At 66.6% G+C, this 19,714-nt stretch overlaps 1 protein-coding gene across 6 annotated transcripts; it reads left to right on the plus strand.

Moving 5' to 3' along the window:
- Positions 1 to 2,131: 2,131 nt before the first annotated feature.
- LOC135578765 (oocyte zinc finger protein XlCOF26) lies at positions 2,132 to 18,820 on the plus strand. Of its 6 annotated transcripts, none has more exons than XM_065054919.1 (5): positions 2,132 to 2,289; positions 4,659 to 4,827; positions 6,166 to 6,274; positions 6,924 to 7,037; positions 7,641 to 12,196. In XM_065054919.1, the coding sequence occupies exons 2-5, from the start codon at positions 4,804 to 4,806 to the stop codon at positions 10,397 to 10,399; spliced, it is 3,006 nt and encodes a 1,001-aa protein (XP_064910991.1). In that variant the 5' UTR covers positions 2,132 to 2,289; positions 4,659 to 4,803; the 3' UTR covers positions 10,400 to 12,196. The 6 variants fall into 6 exon arrangements, with proteins under 6 accessions (XP_064910991.1, XP_064910992.1, XP_064910990.1 ...); XM_065054920.1 differs by lacking the exon at positions 2,132 to 2,289 and adding an exon at positions 2,596 to 2,733; XM_065054918.1 differs by lacking the exon at positions 2,132 to 2,289 and adding an exon at positions 3,285 to 4,497.
- Positions 18,821 to 19,714: the final 894 nt, after the last annotated feature.

Raw genomic sequence — 19,714 nt, forward strand, 5'->3', positions numbered from 1 at the left:
CCCGGCACGGCCCCCCCGGCACCGCCATCCCCCGGCACGGCCCCTCCGGCAAGGCCGCGGGGAGGAGCGGTGGGACACGGCTGCACCAGCGGCTGGTTGGCACAGGGGACACCGGAGGGGACACTGGCATCCCCCGGGGGGACACCGGGCTGAGCCGCAGCCTCGCCGCCCCGGGCAGGGGCGCTGAGGGGCAGGAGGGGAGCGAGCCCCCCACTCGGGCAAACAAACGGCTGTGGCTCGGTGCCAGCGGCCCTTGGTGAGCAGCCGCACGGCGCCATGGCTGGCGGGGCGCCCGGGAGGCTCCTCCTGGCCCCACACGGTGTGTCCGGAGGGCGGTGGCACGGTGGGGGTGCTGTGGGATGACGGAATAAACTTCACAGCAGGGTGGGTTGTACCGTTAAGCTGCGTTCTCTGTTTTATCAGCACTGGGGGACAGCGGGGACCATCCTCCATAAGTGCTCCCATGACCGGATGCTCTCGCATTGCATTCACATCATTATTACATATGCATTACAACTCGTGAGAATTTTGACATAAAATACATCTATACCAAGAAATAACTGGTGATGTTAGTTACAATTGTTTAGTTTCTTAGTTATGATACATCTATTAATTATTACTTAAATATAAGCTAAGCACTCTGCTTCTAAACAGTGTGTTACTGAATCTTCTGTCTCCCTCTTGTCACGCAGAAGGATCTAAAGTGTGAAAACTATCCCCTCGTTCTGCAGGTGGTCAGAAAGGTTGATGGTGAGTACGGCCCTTGTCACTTAATCACAGTGTACATTAGTTTTTGGTTGGAAAAGCCCCTCAAGATGATGGAGTCCAACCATAACCCACCCGGCTCTGCCCCACCTCCTGAGAACCTCATGTCCGTCTGTCCAGCCCTCCAGGGCTGGTGACTCCAGCACTGCCCTGGGCAGCCTGTTCAATGCCCCACAGCCCTTTGGGGAAGAAATTGTTCCCACATCCAACCTCAACCTCCCCTGGGCAACTTGAGGCCGTTTCCTCTGCTCCTGGCGCTTGTTCCTGGGGAGAACAGACCAACACCCTCATGCTACACCCTCCTTTCTGGTAGTTGTAGAGAGTGAGAGGGTCTCCCCTCAGCCTCCTCAGTTGAGTATCTAGTGGTTATTGCCAAATTTTATGAATGTGCTTAACCTAAACTAAACTTTGCCCGTTCCAATGCCATTTTGATACAAAACCACACGTCCTCAGCGAAGGCTGCACGCCTCCGGGGAAGACCTGCTCGCTGAGCGTGGGGGCGAAGAACAGCTCTTACACCTTGTATGCAAATATTTAACCAGACCTGAGTGCAGCCTTTCTGTGCTTAAAAGGGCCCATTAGAAAGATGGGGACAGACTTTTGAGCAGGGCCTGTTGTGACAGGACAAGGGGTGATGGTTTAAACTGAAGGAGGGAGATTCAGGCCGGACATGAGGAAGGAATTGTTGCCCTGAGGGTGGTGAGAGCCTGGCCCAGGTACCCAGAGAGGTGGTGGATGAACCATCCCTGAGACATCCCAGGCCAGGCTGGACGGGCTCTGAGCACCCTGAGCTGGTGACGATGTCCCTGTCATGGCAGGGGGGGCACTGGGGGCTGGGGAGGTCCCTCCCACACAAATATTCTGTGATTCATTGATTCATTGACTCATTGATTCATTGACTCATTGATTCATTGATTCATTGAATCATTGACTCATTGATTCATTGATTCATTGGTTCACTGATTCATTGATTCATTGACTCATTGATTAATTGACTCATTGATTCACTGATTCATTGACTCATTGATTCATTGACTCATTGATTCATTGATTCACTGATTCATTGACTCATTGATTCATTGACTCGTTGACTCATTGATTCATTGACTCATTGACTCATTGATTCATTGATTCATTGATTCACTGATTCATTGGTTCACTGCATTGGTGATTCGGTGACTGTCTGGAGGGTGTGCACAGCGATCAGATTTTGGTATTGCTGGTTCGATCCAGCATCCAGCCTCGCGCAACTCTTTGATATGTTTGCAGAATTGGGCTCATTTTGGTGTGAAAAGCCCTGTTTTAGGGACAAGGAGGGGACCGGTGGCGCAGCGCCGCGGCGGCGCCGGCAGGGGGCGCTGCAGCCAGCCCTCCGTACGGGTGCCGCCGCGGGACACGCCCCTCCAACCCGGAAGTGCTCTGACGAGGAGGCAGTGGCCAACCTCCCTCCCTCCCGCCGCCGCCGCGCCCCGACGTCACCGCCACGGCGACGTCATCGCGTCATCGCCGGGACAGCGGCGGCCGGTGAGTTTCCCCGGGGAGGCGGCGGCTCCGGGACCTGGCGGCGGGGGGGGGGGGCGGTCACCATGGCAACGCGCGGCCCGGCCGGGCGTGGTGGGACGGGGTGAGGGGCCGGGCTCGGGGGGGCGCGGCCTGGGGGGGTCGGGGTGGCGGGGTCGGGGGGGTCGGGGGGTGGCGGGAGGGCCTGGGCTTCCCGGGAGCTGCGCCGGGGCCGGGGATGCCGGTGGCCCCGTCCTGCCCCCCCGGGCTGGTTTGGGGTTTTAGCTGCAGACACAGCCCGGGCGCCGGGCCCTCTGCTGTGGGGGGCACCGGAGCTTTCCCCTCAGCCCCCGCTCGGACTCCCCCGGCACCGAGGAACCGAACCCTGGGTGGAGCGGCGGGACCTTGACCCCGGTCCTGGTGGACCGGGTCCCCCCGCCCCGAGAAGCCCCGCTCGGATTTAAAGGGGTACAGGAGCCACTCCCGGTGCCACGGGCTCCACCGGGGGCACCGAACCTGGCACAGGGCGGGCGGTTCGGGAGGGATTTCCCCGTGGAACCCCGGGGCTGCCAGCCCGCCGGAGGGACGTGCAGGCCCGGGGGCTTTTCCTCGGTAAAACCGTTTCTTGGGGACGGCCCCGCCGCGGTTTGGGAAGCACCGGCAGCCGCGGCCCCGCGGCACAGAGCTCCCGCCGGTGACACCCCTGCACCGCGAGCTGTCCCGGTGTCGCCGTGCCCGTGTCCTCAGCCCGGGGAACAGCTGGGGAGAGCTTCGTGACTTCCCGGGGCGCTGGAGCCGGGATCGTGCCGGGCAAACGGCTGGAGCCGCAGCAGAGCCGTGTTTATCCAGCCGCCCCGGCTGCCGGGAAGCGCTGCGCTGGCAAACTCGCCCTCCACAAAATTGATGCTGTGCCCAAAATCTGCTGAGCCAAGCACAGGATCCGGCCTCTGCGGCCACCGCCGTGCTTGGCTTTTTGTCACCGCCACTGCCACGGCTGTCCTGCCCCCCCAGGCAGGGTGACCCCAGCGCTCGGAGCCCCTCTCTGGGTTTTCCCCAGTGTGCCGCCCGCCTCCCCGGCCTCCTGGGATTGCCACAGCCCCTCTCCCCAGCTGCCCACCAGCCTGGGCCCCCAGGCCATGAAGAGACATGGGGCTGGGGAGATTTTCCTGGGTTTTGGGTCGGGGTTCTCCCGTGCGCTGCCCCAGAGCTGGCACTTCCCTCCGGGTGCCCTTTGTGGGGTTCCCTAGTGCCGAGGAGCTGGCTGTGTGCTGGGGCTGCACTGGGTGGGCTCGAGGCCGTGCCCGCGCCCCTGCCCGCACCCCTGCCTGCTGCCACCGTCACCCGGGACTCCCCGAGAGTCCCCCTGGCACAGCGTTGGTGCCGCTGCTGGGCCGTGCCGGGTCGGTAACCGGCCCCGGGGAGCAGCGCGGTTTGGTTGATCACGTACACAAAGCGCTGGCGGGGCCGCTCGCCAGGGCTGGGCTGGCCGCAGGACCCTCAGTGCTTGGTGGGACTTAGAGGTCAGGGCTAACGGTGCCTCGCGCTGCCCAGAGCTGTGTCCCTGCTGCTGTGACAGCCCCTGGGATGTGTCCCTCGGGGGGTGTCTGCACCGGCGGCCCGTAAGCCCCTGAACATGGTGCTGCCGGGGCGGGTCGGCAGCCCAGCCGGCTCCCCCGCGGCACAGCCCCGCAGCCGGGGCTCCTCTCACCACCCGGCTTCCAAAACTAGTTCTAATTAAGCCCAGGCATTCGTCAAAGCATCCAGATTGCTGCCAGGGCTTTTAAGGGGTGAAGCGGGATTTGCATGTGGATTGGGGGGGCTCTTCTCCAAAGCATCATCGCTGCGTTCGCCCCCTCCTTGGAGAGGAGGGAGCGGCCCAGGCGGGTGCATTACCAACATCTGCCAGCCCCCCAGGAGCAGCGGCGGCGGTAGAGCCAGCCCCCTGCTACGAAACAGGGCGGACGGCGTTTTCCCGGTCGATCTCAGAGCGGTTTTGGGGAGGGCGGTTGGGCAGAGCCAGGCTGGGCGCCCCCTCTCTCCCCACAGCAGGGGAGCCGGCGGGGCGGCGCTGGGGCTGCGTCCCGGCTGCGGGAGCTGCGGTTCCCGGCCCCGTGGCCGCCGGCAGCGCTCGGCGTGCGGCGACGGGCCGCTCGGCGTGAACTACAAATCCCAGGAGCGCTGCCTGCGGGGAAGCGTCGCTGTAAACAGAATGAATCCGGGCCAGGCCCCGGGGTCAGCGCCTTCCTCTCCCCTAAAATAACTCGGAGGAGGCGGCGGGGACGCGGGCGCCAGCGGGGCCTCTCCGGCGCGGCCGGGCTCCTCCAGCTCTGCCTCTCGCCGGGCGGCGCCGCTTCCCGCGCTCACCGGCTCCGCTCTCTCGCCGTGTCTCGCAGGGACCCGCAGCAGCCATTTGGAGGAAGTCGGGGAAGATCGGCGCCCGCAAGCCTGGCGGAAGGCGGAGGGGAAGCGCAGCTGCCGCCCCGCGCTCTCCCGGGAGCTGATGTCCTCTCCCCTGGCCGGGCGGCCCCGAGGGGAGCGATGTCTGCGGGGGGAGCGCCCCAGGTACGTGGGGAGGGGGCGGCGGCTTCCCCTCGGTCCCCGGGGGGAGGCCGGAGCGGGGCCGGCTCGCCCACGTCCCTCTGCGGCTGCTGTGGCGCTCGGGAGGGTCCGCTGCTCCGTTCTCATGCTGCAACATTTGGGGGGGGCTGTTGGGGTTTTCCCAGGGGCTGGGAGCTCCTCTGGTGCTTTTCTTGTCGTCATTTAGAAATACCAATGCCCGAGGAGCCGCTCCGGCCCCGCGCGAGACGCTTTTCTTTTAAATTGGCGCTTCTTAAAGTTGCAGCAGCCGTCAGAGCGCGGGCTGGGCTCCGTGTCTTCTCCATCTGCTCTCCTTGCGCTCCTGCCAAGCGACGGAGGAGGTTTGAGGGAAGAAGAGAGGAATCCTGGGGAGGGAAGACAGGAGATCGGGAGCTGAGCTTTCCAGGAAAAGCTGCTTTGGCTCCTTCCAGAGGTTCCCTCCTTCGGTCCCGATCCTGGCTGGGTGATCACACCCAGGCGAGGGATCCGCTTGGGATCCAAGTGATCTCATGAGCGGGGGTGGTGAACGTGCGGCTTCAGCCCTCAGCAGGGTCCGCTACAGGGTTTCTGCCAAGAGATGCTCTCGCTGGTGAGGAAACTGAGGCACGAAGGAGAAGCAGCATTTCTGTGCCAAAACAAGTGTGGGTGTGAGGGCTTTTGGGGGACCGGGGTGTTTAAAGGGGTGTGGAGCGCGGCCCTTGCGGTGCAGCTGCTCTCACTAGCGGGGCCCGTGGGTGTTGGGCGCTGGTCCAAAAGCCCATCGCCCGTCCTCAGAATCGCTGGGGTTGGAAAATCATGATCATGGAGTCCATGATCATGGAGATCATGGAGTCCAACCGTTAACCTCACCCTGTCCCTGCCCCGTGTCCTGAGAACCTCATGTCCGTCTGTCCAGCCCTCCAGGGCTGGTGACTCCAGCACTGCCCTGGGCAGCCTGTTCAATGCCCCACAGCCCTTTGGGGAAGAAATTGTTCCCACATCCAACCTCAACCTCCCCTGGGCAACTTGAGGCTGTTTTTTTGTGTCCCTGTCTCCCCTCAGCTCCTGTTCTCCAGCTGAACCCCCAGGTCCCTCAGCCGCTCCATCACACTTGTGCTCCAGCCCCTCACCAGCTCCGTTCCCTTCTCTCCACTCGCTCCAGCACCTCAAGGCCTTTCTTGGCACGAGGGGCCCAAGACTGCCCCCAGGATTTGAGACGCGGCTTGACCAGTGCCCAGCACCGGGGGACAGTCACTTCCCTAGCCCTGCTGGCCAAAAAAACAAACAGACCCCCAAAAAAGTGATGGCGATTTGCTGAAACTCTTCTCCTCTCTCCTGGACCAGCCTCCCCACGCCCTGAACCTGCTCCCTTACCCCAGGCTGAGTGAGGTGCCACGAACCGGACCCGAGCTGGATGCTGTGGGTGCGGAGATCCCGTCCGACCCCTGCACAGGTGACAGCGGGTGACACCGCGTTGGGGGGGCATCACCGGCGTGGGAGGGGGCTCTGGGGACGGGCTTGGGTGTTCTCCGGAGTACAGCCGGTGCTGTGGTAACACCAAGTCCAAGTGACTGCCGGCAACAGTCCCTGTTGACCGGGGTGGTGACAGGCAGGGGGTGTCGCAGAGACCATATGTAAACGTATGCAAATGGGGGGGGAATCCCCAGCCCGGGCAAGGCCCTTCAGCCGCTCTGCTAAGGTGGAGACTTCTCTGCTGCTTGGGCGGCTGGGGTCGGAATGAATCGCATTTTTGCGGTAGCCTTTGAAATCCGATCATGAAAGCGTTCCGCGGGATCTGAGGGTGCGCAGGTGAGTGTGCGAAAGACTGTTGAAAGCATCGTTTTCCGAGGAACGGCGCTCCCTCCCGCCCACCTTTCGCTTCACCGGGAGGAGGGAGCCTGGCGCTGGTATTTGCTTTTATCTCTAATTACACTTCAGGCAGCAAAAGCTTAAAATAGATGAAAGCGATGCCCCCAGGCTTCGTTAATTTTAGCTTATTTGTGAATTAACGCGGGCGTCTCCAGTGTAGCGATGTGTCTGCCGGCCGCGCGTTTCGCAGTGCCGCACGGTGCGTGGTGACCGGCTCTTATCCCTCCAACCAGGCTACAGGTTCTTCAAGCCCGGGGGTCTGTTCGGAATCAAACAGTCGGACGAGCCGTACGCCGAAGGGCAGCAGATGCAGGAGGACAGCAAGGTCCTGGTCAGCCCCTGCGCGGGTAGGTGACCGCCCGGCCTGGCCCAGGCTGCGGGAGCGGTGGGGGATGTTCTCCTTGTGGGCAAAGGCCGTTTTCAGCCAGTTTGCGGCTGTTTCAGGCCAGTTTGTGGCCATTTTGGACCAGTTTGCGGCCGTTTCAGGCCAGTTTGTGGCCATTTTACACCGGTTTGTGGCTGTTTCAAGCCAGTTTGCAGCCATTTTCAGCCAGTTTGTGGCTGATTCAGACGAGTTCATGACCATTTTCAGCCAGTTTGCAGCCATTTTCAGCCAGCTTGTGGCTGTTTCAGGCCAGTTTGCAGCCATTTTGGGCCAGTTTGTGGCTGTTTAGGCAAGTTGTGGCCATTTTGGGCCAGTTGGCAGCCATTTTCGGACAGCTAACGGCATGTTTTTGCTGTCGCTGTTGCTGCCAGCGCTGCTGTCGGTGAGTCGGGTGGCGCGGGCTCTGGGACGGGCTCAGATCCCGCTGATCCTTTAGCGCGGTATACACCGCAGTGATGTAACTGTGAGGAGCAGGGACTTTGACTTGACGATCCCTATGGGGGAGATATTCTGTGATCCTGTGAAAGCCCCTGAAACTAACGTCTTGAATGTTTTTGCAATCTAGTTGAGCCCGGTCGGGTGAATAAAGTCGAGCAGCCCGATGAGAAGCCGGTGGCAGCTGCCGGCTCCCTGGAGCTGTATCCCGCGGCCGCCGGCAGCTCCGGACGCTGGTTTCACGGGGCGCAGCGCGCTCCTGAGCGGGCGGGCGCCGAGAGGGACGGCGCCGCCAGCCTCAGCCCGCTGTCCGGCCGGGTGGCCTGCTGGGTGCCGCAGCTGGGCTCCGGCCCTTTCCGCTGCGCCCAGTGCGGGAAGGGCTTCCGCCAGAAGCAAAGCCTCATCACGCACGAGAGGATCCACACCGGGGAGAAGCCCTACCGGTGCGGGGACTGCGGGAAGAGCTTCAGCCAGCGGCCCAACCTCCTGACCCACCGCCGCGTGCACACGGGGGAGCGCCCCTTCCCCTGCGTGCAGTGCGGCAAGTCCTTCAGCCAGAAAGCCAACCTGCTGGCCCACCAGCGCATCCACGCTGCCGGGCAGAAGGCGCTGGCGGGAGGCGAGCAGGAGGACGGCGCTTCCGGCAAGCCCAAGCTGCGGTCCCAGCCGAGGAGCTACCAGGAGGACACCCCGTTCGTCTGCCCCGAGTGCGGGAAGAGCTTCCGCCAGAAGCCCAACCTCATCACCCACCGGCGGATCCACACCGGCGAGCGCCCCTTCACCTGCTTCCTCTGCGGCAGGAGCTTCAACCAGAAGACCAACCTGGTGACCCACTACCGCGTGCACACCGGGGAGCGCCCCTTCGCCTGCACCCAGTGCGGCAAGCGCTTCACCCAGAAAACCAACCTGGTGACGCACCAGAGCACCCACACCGACCTGCGGCCCTACCCCTGCGGGCAGTGCCAGAAGTGCTTCAAGGACAAAGTCTCCCTCAAAGCCCACCAGAAGACTCACGCCCCGCGCCAGCGGCGCTGCCCGGGCCGCAGCCCGGCCACCGGCCTGCCCTACGGGGCTGCGCCCACCCTGCTCCCGCCCGGGGGGCCCGAGCAAGAGGGCACCTTCAGCCCCATGCCGCCGCTGCCCGTCCCGAAGATCCCCGAGGGCCAAGAGCTGTACTCGTGCACGGAGAAGAGCTTCCCCCCGAAGGAGCCGATCCTGCCGCACCAGCAGCCGCCCCTGGGCGAGCAAAGCTTCCCCTGTGCCCAGTGCGGGGAGGGGTTTTGCCAGAAGGTGACTCTGCTGCGGCCGCAGCACGGCCCCGCCGCCGAGGCTCCCGGGGGGTGCGCGGCAGCCTTCAGCCACAGCCCGCACCTCCTGGGGCACCTGGGGGTGCAGCCTGTCCTCGGGGACGCCACCGCCCCGGCCTCCCAGGTCCCCGGGGTGGACAAGCCCTTCATCTGTAACCAGTGCGGCAACAGCTTTGGCCTCTGGCTCTCCCTCGTGGCCCACCAGAAGACCCACGTCGGGCAGAAGACGTACCCGTGCCCTGAGCACGAGAAGAGCTCCGGCGATGAGCTGTCCCCCAAATCTCCCCAGGAGAAGATGGAGATGGATATGGAGATGGAGGGGGGAGCCTGGGTGTGTCCCGAGTGCGGGAGAAGCTTCGTCCTTTACGACCGTTTGGTAAAACACCGGCAAAACCACCGGGGCAGAGGGCCCTTCCGCTGCGACGTCTGTGGGAAGAGGTTCAGCCTGAAGACCAACCTGGTGACCCACCAGCGCATCCACACCGGCGAGCGCCCCTTCACCTGCGGCGTCTGCGGCCGCCGCTTCAACCAGAAGGGGAACCTGGTGACCCACTACCGCACGCACACCGGGGAGCGCCCCTTCGCCTGCACCCAGTGCGGCAAGCGCTTCGCCCAGAAGCCCAACCTCATCGCCCACCAGAAGACGCACACCAGCCGGCAGCCCTTCTCCTGCCTGGAGTGCCCCAAGCGCTTCAAGAGCAAGCTGTCCCTGCGGGTGCACCAGCGCGTGCACGCCGCCGAGAGACCCCAGGGCGAGCCGGGCCAGGCCCCCGCGCTGCAGCCCCACCCCGACAGCCCCTTCCCCTGCTCGCTCTGCGGGGAGACCTTCAAGGAGGACGGGGAGCTGCAGCTGCACCGGCAGGACCACGCCGGCGAGCGGCCGCACGCCTGCGGTGAGTGCGGGAAGCGGTTCCGGCAGAAGGTGAACCTGGCCGTGCACCAGAGAACCCACACTGGGGAGCGCCCGTTCCGCTGCGCCGAGTGCGGGAAGGGCTTCAACCAGAAGGCTCACCTCCTCCGGCACCGCCGCACGCACACCGGCGGCATCCCGCCCTCCTGCTGCGAGGGGACCTGCCCGGCGCACCACGAGGAACCGGACGGGAGCGGCGCTTCCCTGGCCAAGGGGTCCGAGCCCCCCAGCTTGCTGCTGCCCCCCTGCTCCCGCGGAGCCGCTCACGGATCGCTGGCTCGGGAGGAGCTTCGGCCGGGAGAGCAGCCGCCCAACAGACCCGAGAGCCCCTCCGGCGCGGCAGACATCCTCCTGCAGCTGATGCAGGAAGACCAGCACCTCGTGTCCGGCGCCCACCCCCCGCAGGAGGGCCCCGCGGGCCAGTGCCCCTGCAAGTGCCCCGAGGCGGGGGAAGCCTTGAGCCCGAAGCCGCCGGCGCTGCCGCCGCAGTGCTGCTGCGCCGACTGCGTGAGCCAGCGGCAGCTGCTCCTCAAGCCGCAGCCCGACTGCCGAGCGGAGCTCTGGGGCAAGTACGGCGGCTGCGGCAGAAGCTTTGAGGAGAAACGAGTCCCGAGAGTGCCTGAGAGAGCGCACGGCGAAGAGAAGCCCTCGCCGTGCCCCAGCTGCTTGTAACGCCCGCGCGGGCTGCCCAAAACCCGTCTGCGGGCGAGGGCCCGGACCTCATCGCTCTTATGCTAAAGGCACCAAACCTAAAGAGGCCGTGGCTCGCGCTGGGGCCTGGTCGCTGACCGAACGAGGACAGTGCGGAGGGAAAGATGCAAACTGGGACTCGTGGTGCCCGCCAGGATGTGGTATCGGCGGGAACCCGTGAGGAGCGCGGTGGCTTTGGGAGCAGGAGGCTCAGAGGACCCTTCGGGCGGGTGTCGGGTGGGGTGAAGCAGGAGATGGACTCAGATGCCCTGCGTGAGCATTCTGTCTCGTCAGCATACCAAATGTATTGGGGGGGAGAGCGGTGACGGGACCTGGATCCGCAGCGTTCGTTCTGCTGTGGATGCACGGACTGCGGGGAGCGGGAAGAGCTCGAGATCCAGGATCCGTGTGCTTCAAAACCACGTCTGTCGTGCAGCCGGCGGGCAGAGGCACGTCTGCTCTGCCTCCGCGTTCGGCCGGTGACGCTCAGAGCCCGCACAGCCGTGGGGCAGAGAGGGGCCTGTGTGGGTCCAGAGCCTCTCCCAGAGCCCTCCATCCTTCTCTCCCGGACTGGATGTCGTTCCGCGAGGAGCTGAGGCTCCGCCAGCAGCTGCCCAGCGCCTGGGCAGAGCGGGAGCGGCTCGGCCGGGCGGGAGCGCTGCGGGGAACCGGCCCTGCTCGCCTCCGCGGTGACTGCGCCTGCTCCACAGCCAGCGCGGCAGGATCCGGCCTGGGGCTTCCCGAGCTGGAGCAGAAGAGCTGGGTGAGCACCGGGAAAATGGGCAACAGCCGGGAAAACCGCCTGGAAGTGTCTCGGCTCGCCTCTGCTTCCAAAAGGGACCTGGGAGACGCCTCCAAGCCCAGGGGGGGCCACGCAGGGTGATGGGGGGGTGGGGAAGGGGGTGTAGCTTGTGCTTCTCTACTTGCTCTATGGATAATCTTTCTGACTAGCAGCTCTTTCTGGTACTCAATTAACTTCTGAATAGGTAACCCAGACGTGCGGGGGGAGCAAGAGCGGCTGGAATGTGCCGGAGCCGTTGCGGTAGCTCGTGGTGGGGGTGTCTGCTGGGGGCTGCGGGAGGTGCGGGGTCCTTGCTGGCTTTGCCATCTCCGCTTCCCGGCAGAGCCCGTGGCACCGGGAGGTGAAGCTGGGGAGCCACCTGGTCTGGGGAAGGGATGTCGGGGCGGAGCTGTAGCACCATGAGCCGCGTGGGCCTGGAAGCTGTTCTGGCTTTGAAGTGCGCTTTATCCGGAAGGGGACGCGAGTCCTGCCCGCAGCGCCTGCGGGAACCGTCGTCCCGCCGCCCTCGGGCGCGCCGGCACCGCCTGGTCCTCGGAGCCGCGTCCCGCTGCGCTCGGCGCGGAGCCTCGCGGCTCGCGGGCAAAGACCTTCCTTGGAAACGCGGGGAACGGCGTTACCAGAGCCCGGCTCCGGGCTGCGCTCCTCGACACCAGCGCCCAGCTGCTCGTCTGCGTTTTGGGGGGGTATCCTGAGGGGTGTAGTGTAAGGAAAGGCTTTGTCACCTACCGGGGGACAGGGCGGCAACTGAGGGGACTCCAGGATGGTCACAACTGGAGCTTCAGCCAGCGTGGGTGCCCCGAGCTGCCGAAGTGGCCGGGTGGGAGGGTCCCGCACCCAAAGTGCACCAGGCTGGGTGGGCACCCACCCTTGTCCCCTCGCTCGCTGCCCTTCTCCCCGCCGCTCTGCTCCAGCAGCATTTCAGGTCCTTGCAATTATATTTTTTTGAGGTTATTTAAAATAAAAGCTTTCTCACGGCAGGCTGTGGCTCCTCTGTCCGGGCGAGCGCTGGGGCCGTGGGCTGCAATGAGCCCCCCGGGCAGCGGGGCCGCTTTGGGCAGCGGGGCCGCTTTGGGGCAGCGGGGCCGCTTTGGGGCAGCGGGGCCGCTTTGGGCAGCGGGGCTCCCTTCCGTCCAGGCGGGGACAGTGTTGCAGAGCCCCTCGCGCCAAGAAAGGCCTTGAGGTGCTGGAGAGAGTGCAGAGGAGGTGATGGAGCTGGTGAGGGGCTGGAGCACAAGTGTGATGGAGCGGCTGAGGGACCCGGGGGTTCAGCTGGAGAACAGGAGCTGAGGGGAGACAGGGACACAAAGAAACGGCCTCAAGTTGCCCAGGGGAGGTTGAGGTTGGATCTGGGAACAATTTCTTCCCCAAAGGGCTGTGGGGCATTGAACAGGCTGCCCAGGGCAGTGCTGGAGTCACCAGCCCTGGAGGGCTGGACAGACGGACATGAGGTTCTCAGGACATGGGGCAGGGTCAGGGCTGGGGAACCGTTTGACTTGGTGGTCTCAAGGGGCTTTTCCAACCAAAGCAATTCTGTGATTCCCTGACATTGTCCCCGGTGCCAGGCAGCCCCGCTGCCGTGCCGGTTGTTTGTCCCCACGTCCACTTTTCCCCTCTTGTTTTCTTGCAGTTTAATGTGTAGTTGTTGCCGAAATGCTCCTGCCTTTCGCACCATTAGCAAAAGCCTCTGATAGCAACAGGGAAAAGGCACAGGACTGGCAGCAAAACCCGTGACTTGTGGTGTTTTTTAGGGCCGGGAGGGCCCTTCCCATTCCGGCTGCTCCCGCTCTCCCCCAGACCTGCGCTCGGGTCCTTCCTGGGCTCGGTTCTTGCGGCTCTGGGCTCAGCACGTTGCCCCGGTCACGGCTGCCCGGTGTCCGTGTGGGATCCTCTGGGTCTGCAGCCGGGAGGCTGGGCCGGCGGGGACGCGGCTGCTGAGCCCCGCGGCACTGGGGCCCGTTGGAGCCCGTCCTGGCCATGCGGAGCGGAGCTGCTGCCCCTCGGACCCCCCACCGTGGTGGGATGGGGATGGGGATGGATGGGGATGGGGATGGGGATGGGGATGGATGGGGATGGGGATGGGGATGGGGATGGGGATGGATGGGGATGGGGATGGGGATGGATGGGGATGGGGATGGGGATGGGGATGGATGGGGATGGGGATGGGGATGGGGATGGGGATGGGGATGGATGGGGATGGGGATGGTGATGGGGATGGATGGGGATGGGGATGGGGATGGGGATGGATGGGGATGGGGATGGGGATGGGGATGGGGATGGGTCCCAGCCCGCGGCTGGGAAGGGGGGAATCCTGTCCCACAGTCACCGCCCCACGCTCGCCCCACGGCACAGCCCGTTACAGAGACCCCCAAACCCCCCCGGGCCCAAACCTTTGAAGGAAGGTTTTTGGGGGGAAGGTGCGGGAGGGGCAGACTCTCCCCGGGCTGGTGAACACCCCCAGCCGGCGGTGCTGCCCGGCCCTGCTCCCGGTGACGCTTTTACCACGAGCCGCACCCGGCTGTGCCGCTCACTTCGCTCCGGTGGGGACATGGAGCCGAGGCGGCCTCCTGCCACCCCCTGTCACCACTCAGGGACAGGTGTCCCCTGGCCTGTGCTGTGGCATCCCCTGGCTCCACCACAGCAGGAGCGACACCAGCTCTGTGGCTTCTCAGCCATGTCCCGGCTGTCCCTGCTGTGTCACCCCCAGCCGGCTCCAGCGCCCAAGGTCACAGTTCCCTTGGGAAGGGGACATGTCCCCACTTGCCCCTGGGCAGTGCCGCCAGCTGTTGGCTTCGGCAGAGCTGCTGGGAAGGCAGGTGTGGACGGGCCGGTGTTTTGGCGTCTCCCGGGCCTGGTGCGGCAGGTCCGGGCAACGGTGCGATAGCAATCTCTGCCGACGGGCATCCCGGCTGAGCGCCGGCACGCTGCAGCCTGCAGAGAGCTCCGCACCGAGCGGGGCTGGCCGTGCCCAGGGCTGTCCCCGGCTGTGCCACCCTGCCTGTGCCGGGCCCGGCGCCCTCCAGCGAGCTCTGTGGCTGCGGACCTCTCCAGGACACCCACGGCACACACGAGCGCCTGTCAGTGCCGGCTGCACCGCCGCTGTGGCTGGAGATGCTGGGGGACCACACGAGCAGAAATGCTGCGGTGGGAGCTCAGGACCAGCGCGGTCCCCCGTTCACGGTGCCCAGGCTTGGCTGCTCCCTTCCCACGACAGCCCGCGGCGGGCTGCAAACCCCCTGGCGCTGCAGGCGGGTCCTGGGCGATGTGCAGCCGAGTCTGCGCCACAGCACCTGTTGGGGTCACAGGGATGGCTCGGGGACCGGTGGCACAGCCAGCTTTGTGCCAACGTCAGTCACATCTGCTGTGCTGTCACCAAAACACCCTGCTGCACGCCGGACAGCCGGTGGCTCTTGCTCTGGTACTGTCCGGCTGCAGCTCCCTGCACCGCGGGGGGACCCGCTGGGACCCTCAAATCAGATGGGCTTCATCCTTCTAGGGAGAGCAGGAGGACTATAGCCCATAAGTTGGCGGGGCTGATCAGGAGGGCTTTAAACTCGGTTTGAAGGGGGAAGGGATTGAAACTGGGCTCTCCAAAGATCAGCCTAAGGATGGAAAGCCTGAATTAAGAGTGAAATCAGCAGCCCACTTGAAGTGCATGTACACTAATGCACGCAGTATGGGCAACAATTTCCCCCGGGAGATGAGGACACGGAGGGCTCGGGGGGCAGGACCGGGGGGGGTCTCCAGTGGATCTTGTCCTGGGGCAAACACAAACCAGCCATTCCTGCTCCCACACGCCGGCTCGGGCAGCTGGGCCGGTTCCTCTGGTTTTGGGGCAATTTGGGCCAGGTCCTGGGCCTGAGGGGCGATGTGGGGTGTCCATGGGTCGGGGGCGAGTGTCCTGCGGGGCCGGGAGGGGCAGGTTGTCCCCGGGCTGGGGGCGCATCGTGCCCAGCGGGTGATGCTGCCGCGGAGGGGGATGCGCGACCCGGCACGGGGTGATGCTGCCGGGGGTTCGATGCGGCGGGGGTGGGGGGCGATGCTCCCGGGGTGCGATGGTCCTGGCGGGGTCGGTGCTCCCGGGGAGCTGATGCTGCCGAGCGGCCGATGCTGCCGGGCCCGTCCCTGCCGCCCTCCGGCCGCCGCCGGGCGGAGCCGCCGCAGGGCCGGGGTGACGGGCGCGGGCGGGCCCCGGTGCGTCAGCCGGGCGGGCGGGGCCGGGCGGGGCCGGGCGGGGCCGGCGGGACGCGGCGCGGCGGCGGCTCGGGCAGGTCAGCGCCGGGGGTCGCGGGGCGGGCGGGGGCGCGGGGAGCCCGGGGAGGGGGGAGCGGAGCGGGGGTCGCGCAGCCCCTGCGCCCCGGCCCGGCCCTGCGCGGCCCCGCGGCGGCTCCGGCCCGGCCCGGCCCCCCCGCTGCAGGAAGCGCCGCGGACACGCGCGGGACCCACCGGGTCGGGATGCGCCGGGGGAGCCCGAGACCGAGTCGGGGCCGCGGCGCCCGCTGCAGGTAACAGCGGCTCGGCCTGGCTGGGCCCGGCTCGGCCCGGCTGGGCTCGGCCCGGCTTCGCTGGGCCCGGCTGTGCTGAGCCGGGCTTGGCTCGACCCGACTCGGCCGGGCTCGGCTCGGCTTGGCTCGGCCCGGCTTGGCTCGGTTCGGCTCGGCTGGGCTCGGCCCGGCTTGGCTCGGCTGGGCCCGACTCGGCTGAGCTCGGCCCGGCTCGCCCGGGCCCGGCTCGGTTGGGCTCGGCCCGGCGCACTGCAGCGCAGCCCGGCTCCCTCCCGCGGCAGCAGCGGGGGGTCCCCAGCCTGGGCCCAGCCCCTCCACTCCAGTTCCACCCCCGGGCCCGTGGGACACCTGCCCGCAGCCTGCCGGGCTGTCACGGCCCCGCAGCCGCCCCCCCAGGGCCACGAGGTCCCGCCCGGCACGTGCCGGTGTTGCCGGGGCGGTTGAGGCACCGGCCTCCCCGGGCTCCCCGTGCCGAGCGGCCACAGCACCCAACCCTGGTGCTGCGGTGGGGGGACGGACGCGGCGGGTGGGAGCACCGGGGGGGCAGGGGTGCTGGCAGTCCCAGCACGTCCCGGTCTGACCGGTTCTGGAGGTGCCGGGAGCTGCAGCCGTCCCTGTCTGCGCTCCCCAGGGATGCGGGTGCCCTGAGCCCGGCAGCGGGGCACCCATGACGGACCTGGCTTCGCCCACGGGCGAGAACCCCTTCGCCTTCCCGGGCGGCGAGGAGGGCCTGGGCGACGAGAAGGCGCTGGTGATCCACAGCCAGGCGGAGGAGGAGGCGGAGAAGGAGTTCAAGTGCATCCTCTGCGGGGAATGCTTCGGCCAGCAGCCCAGCCTCGCGCGGCACCAGAAGCACCACGCCGGGGAACGCGCCTTCATCTGCGCCGAGTGCGGCAAAGCCTTCAGCCTCAAGCACAACCTCATCATCCACCAGCGCATCCACACCGGGGAGCGGCCCTACCAGTGCGGCGTCTGCCAGAAGAGCTTCAGCCTCAAGCAGAACCTGCTCACCCACCAGCGCATCCACAGCGGCGAGAAGCCCTTCTCGTGCCAGCGCTGCGGGAAGCGCTTCCGCGAGCAGCGCTTCCTCCTCAACCACCAGCGCACCCACGCCGAGGGCCGGCCCGGCGCCGACGGCGACGTCCAGCCGGGCAGCAGCCGCTCGCCGGAGCCGCATGAGGCGGCCGGCGGCCCCTTCGCCTGCGCCCGCTGCGGGAAGGGCTTCAGCTGCCGGAGCAGCCTGGCCACGCACCAGCGCAGCCACGGCGGCGAGCGGCCCTTCGCCTGCCCCGACTGCGGCAAGAGCTTCGGCCACAAGGGCTCCCTGAAGATCCACCGGCGCACCCACGCCGGCGAGACCCCCTTCACCTGCGCCCAGTGCGGCCAGAGCTTTGCCCAGAAGGTCGCCCTCACCGCGCACCAGCGCAGCCACGGGGCCGAGGCCGCCCTCACGTGAGCCCCCCGCGCCTCGGCACCCCCGCCCGCGCCGGCATCCCTCGAACCGCGGGTCCCGGCGGTGCCGCTGCCTTCGGGGTGCCCCGCCGGGTCGCCCCCCGCAGCCCCCCAGCCAGTGCCCCCGCGGTGCTGCGGGAGCACCCGCTGCCTCACTCACAACGGGGAATTCTGTTTTGGGGGAGCTGTGGTCACTACCTGTTTCCTCAGGTTTTGGGGCGTGGGCTGAGAGCTCGGGGCGCACGGCCCAGCCCAGCCACACGTGCCCGGCATGACGTGAAGCCGGCAGCCGCGGCGTGGCCTGGGAACCCCCGGCCGTCTTCCTCGCCCACGTCCTGCCCCCCGTCCTGCTGCTGGGGTTTTCCTCCTGACAGTCACAAGGCCGGTCCCACCAGCGCCAGAGCCTCGGGCCTCCCGTCCCCGCGGCAGGAGGAGCCTCGCGCAGCCGCGTGGTTCCCCGCCAGCCTGGCCTCCCCTTCCCCGGCACCGCTGCGGTGCAGCCTTGTGCCAGAGCTTTAACACCCCGGGCCAGGGCGAGAGGCCGTGGAGGAGGAGGAGGGAGGTTTCCCCAGGGCATCCCCGCGCTTCCCCCTGCCCTGCCCGGCGCATCCGGCGCGGTGAACCCGCTCGCCACGCGGTGTGCCAGGCGCCGGTGTGGGGTAACCTCTGCTGTGCTTGTTCGCCCAGGGAATGACGGCTGCGAACGCCAGAGCAGAACCGGATGCCACGCCGGGAAGGAGCCGCAGCGCCGCGCTGCCGGGAGAGGGGCGCGAGGACCGGGAGGCAGCAGCTGGCCCGGCCGCACGGAGAGCCCCGCGGCACGGAGATCTCGCAAAATAAAGATTAAATAAACACAAAGCTGGCGGGTGGAGCCTGCTTCCCCAGCGGCAGCAGCTCCGGCGCACACGAGGGGCTGCGGCGAGGCGGGTTCCCCGGCAGCGCGGACGTCCCGGTGCGGTGCCGCGGAGCCGCGGAGCCCCTGGCAGGGCAGGCGCGGGGCTGGGGCGGCGGGAGGACCGCGAGCGCCCGGCGGGTGGGAGATGTGCCCAACACCGAACCGCAGCGCAGAGCCAGACCCGGGCTGGGAGAGGAGCCGCGGCCGGGACGGGAGAATCACCGCTCGCTGCTGCGCCGCCGGCGTGGCCGCAGGTGGGTACCGGCACACGGCACCGGCTCCTGGTGACCGCAACGTCCCGGCAGCTGCCAACCGAGGGAGCTGGGCCGGGGTCCCTCTTGCAGACACCCCCCCGTGTCACCGCTTGTGTGACACTGGGCCAGCCGTGGGCTCCAGGACAAGTGTCGGGGTGTGTCCCCGCAGGGGGGACATGCGGCACTTCATGGCGCCCCGTCCCCGGGCGGGATGCTCCTTGTGGGTAACACCACGCTGGAGCAGCAGAAACACGTTTTGCGGCCCCAGGGATGTTTTCCCCCAAACGTGTCACTGCCCAGCGCTGTCCCGGTGTCGGATGCCGGCACCGCGCTGCCGCGAGCGCCCCGCGCCTCCGCTGTCCTCGGGTGAGAAGTGAAGCCCCGTGCGGGTCCCCAGCGGGGCCCCCGCGCCGCCCCGTCCCCCCGCTTCCTGTGCCGCTGCTGTGTGGAAATGCAGGTACTTTGATGTGCATCATTAAATGAATTAAGCTCGGAAAATCCCACGTCTCCGTCTGGCGGGCCCCTCCAGGTCCCCGTGTCCCCATGGTCACCCGTCCCCAGGCTGGCTGCATGGTGCCGGTTCTCCCGCCACGCTCTGACCCGGCCGGTGTCTCCTGGAGAGCAAATGCAAACATGGGAACGCTTAATTGGCAAAACCCCCGAGTTTTATTCCATTCCTGTGTCCCCATGTCCCTGTGTCCTGAGTCCAAAGTTCCCTGACACCCCACGTCCCCTCATCCCAGGTCCCCATGTCCCTGACAACCAGCATCCCAATGTCCCCATGTCCTGGGTACCGACAGCCCTGTGTCTCAGGTCCCAATGGACCTGACACCCAGCATCCTGATGTCCCAAAGTCTTAGGTCCCAATGTCCCTGTGCCTTGGGTCCCGATGTCCCTGACACCTCATGTCCTGATGTCCCTGACACCCGCTGTTCCGATGTTCCCCCTGCCGGCACTGGGTGTCCATGGCCAGTGCTGACCCCTGGAAGGTGCTGGGCTCCGGTGATGGTGCCGGCGTGTCCTGGCACCTCTGGGCATCCGGACGTGGCCATGTCCCCGTGGCAGGTCCCAGGGAGCCACAGAGTCAAGGGGGCCCGGGGACAGGCAGGACAGGTGGGTCACACCTGCGTGGATGGGAACAGGGGACAGGCAGAAGTGACAAACATCTGATCCCACAGGGAGGGTCCAGGGGAAACCCCGGTGTCACAGGACGGGGTGTCACACCCGCCCCGCTGCCGGGACGGCACCCCCGCACGGCACCCTGCGCCTGGCGAGGTCTCTTTCTCCTTCCCACCCACTTCGTTTCCAGTGCAGTGGCTGAAATTCGCCTCTTCCCCGTCCCTGTGCGGTTCGGTGCTCTTGCTCACAGCCAGCGCAGCCACGTCCTGGCAG

This window comes from Columba livia, chromosome 2 (genome assembly GCF_036013475.1).
Source record: "Columba livia isolate bColLiv1 breed racing homer chromosome 2, bColLiv1.pat.W.v2, whole genome shotgun sequence".
Taxonomy (NCBI): domain Eukaryota; kingdom Metazoa; phylum Chordata; class Aves; order Columbiformes; family Columbidae; genus Columba; species Columba livia.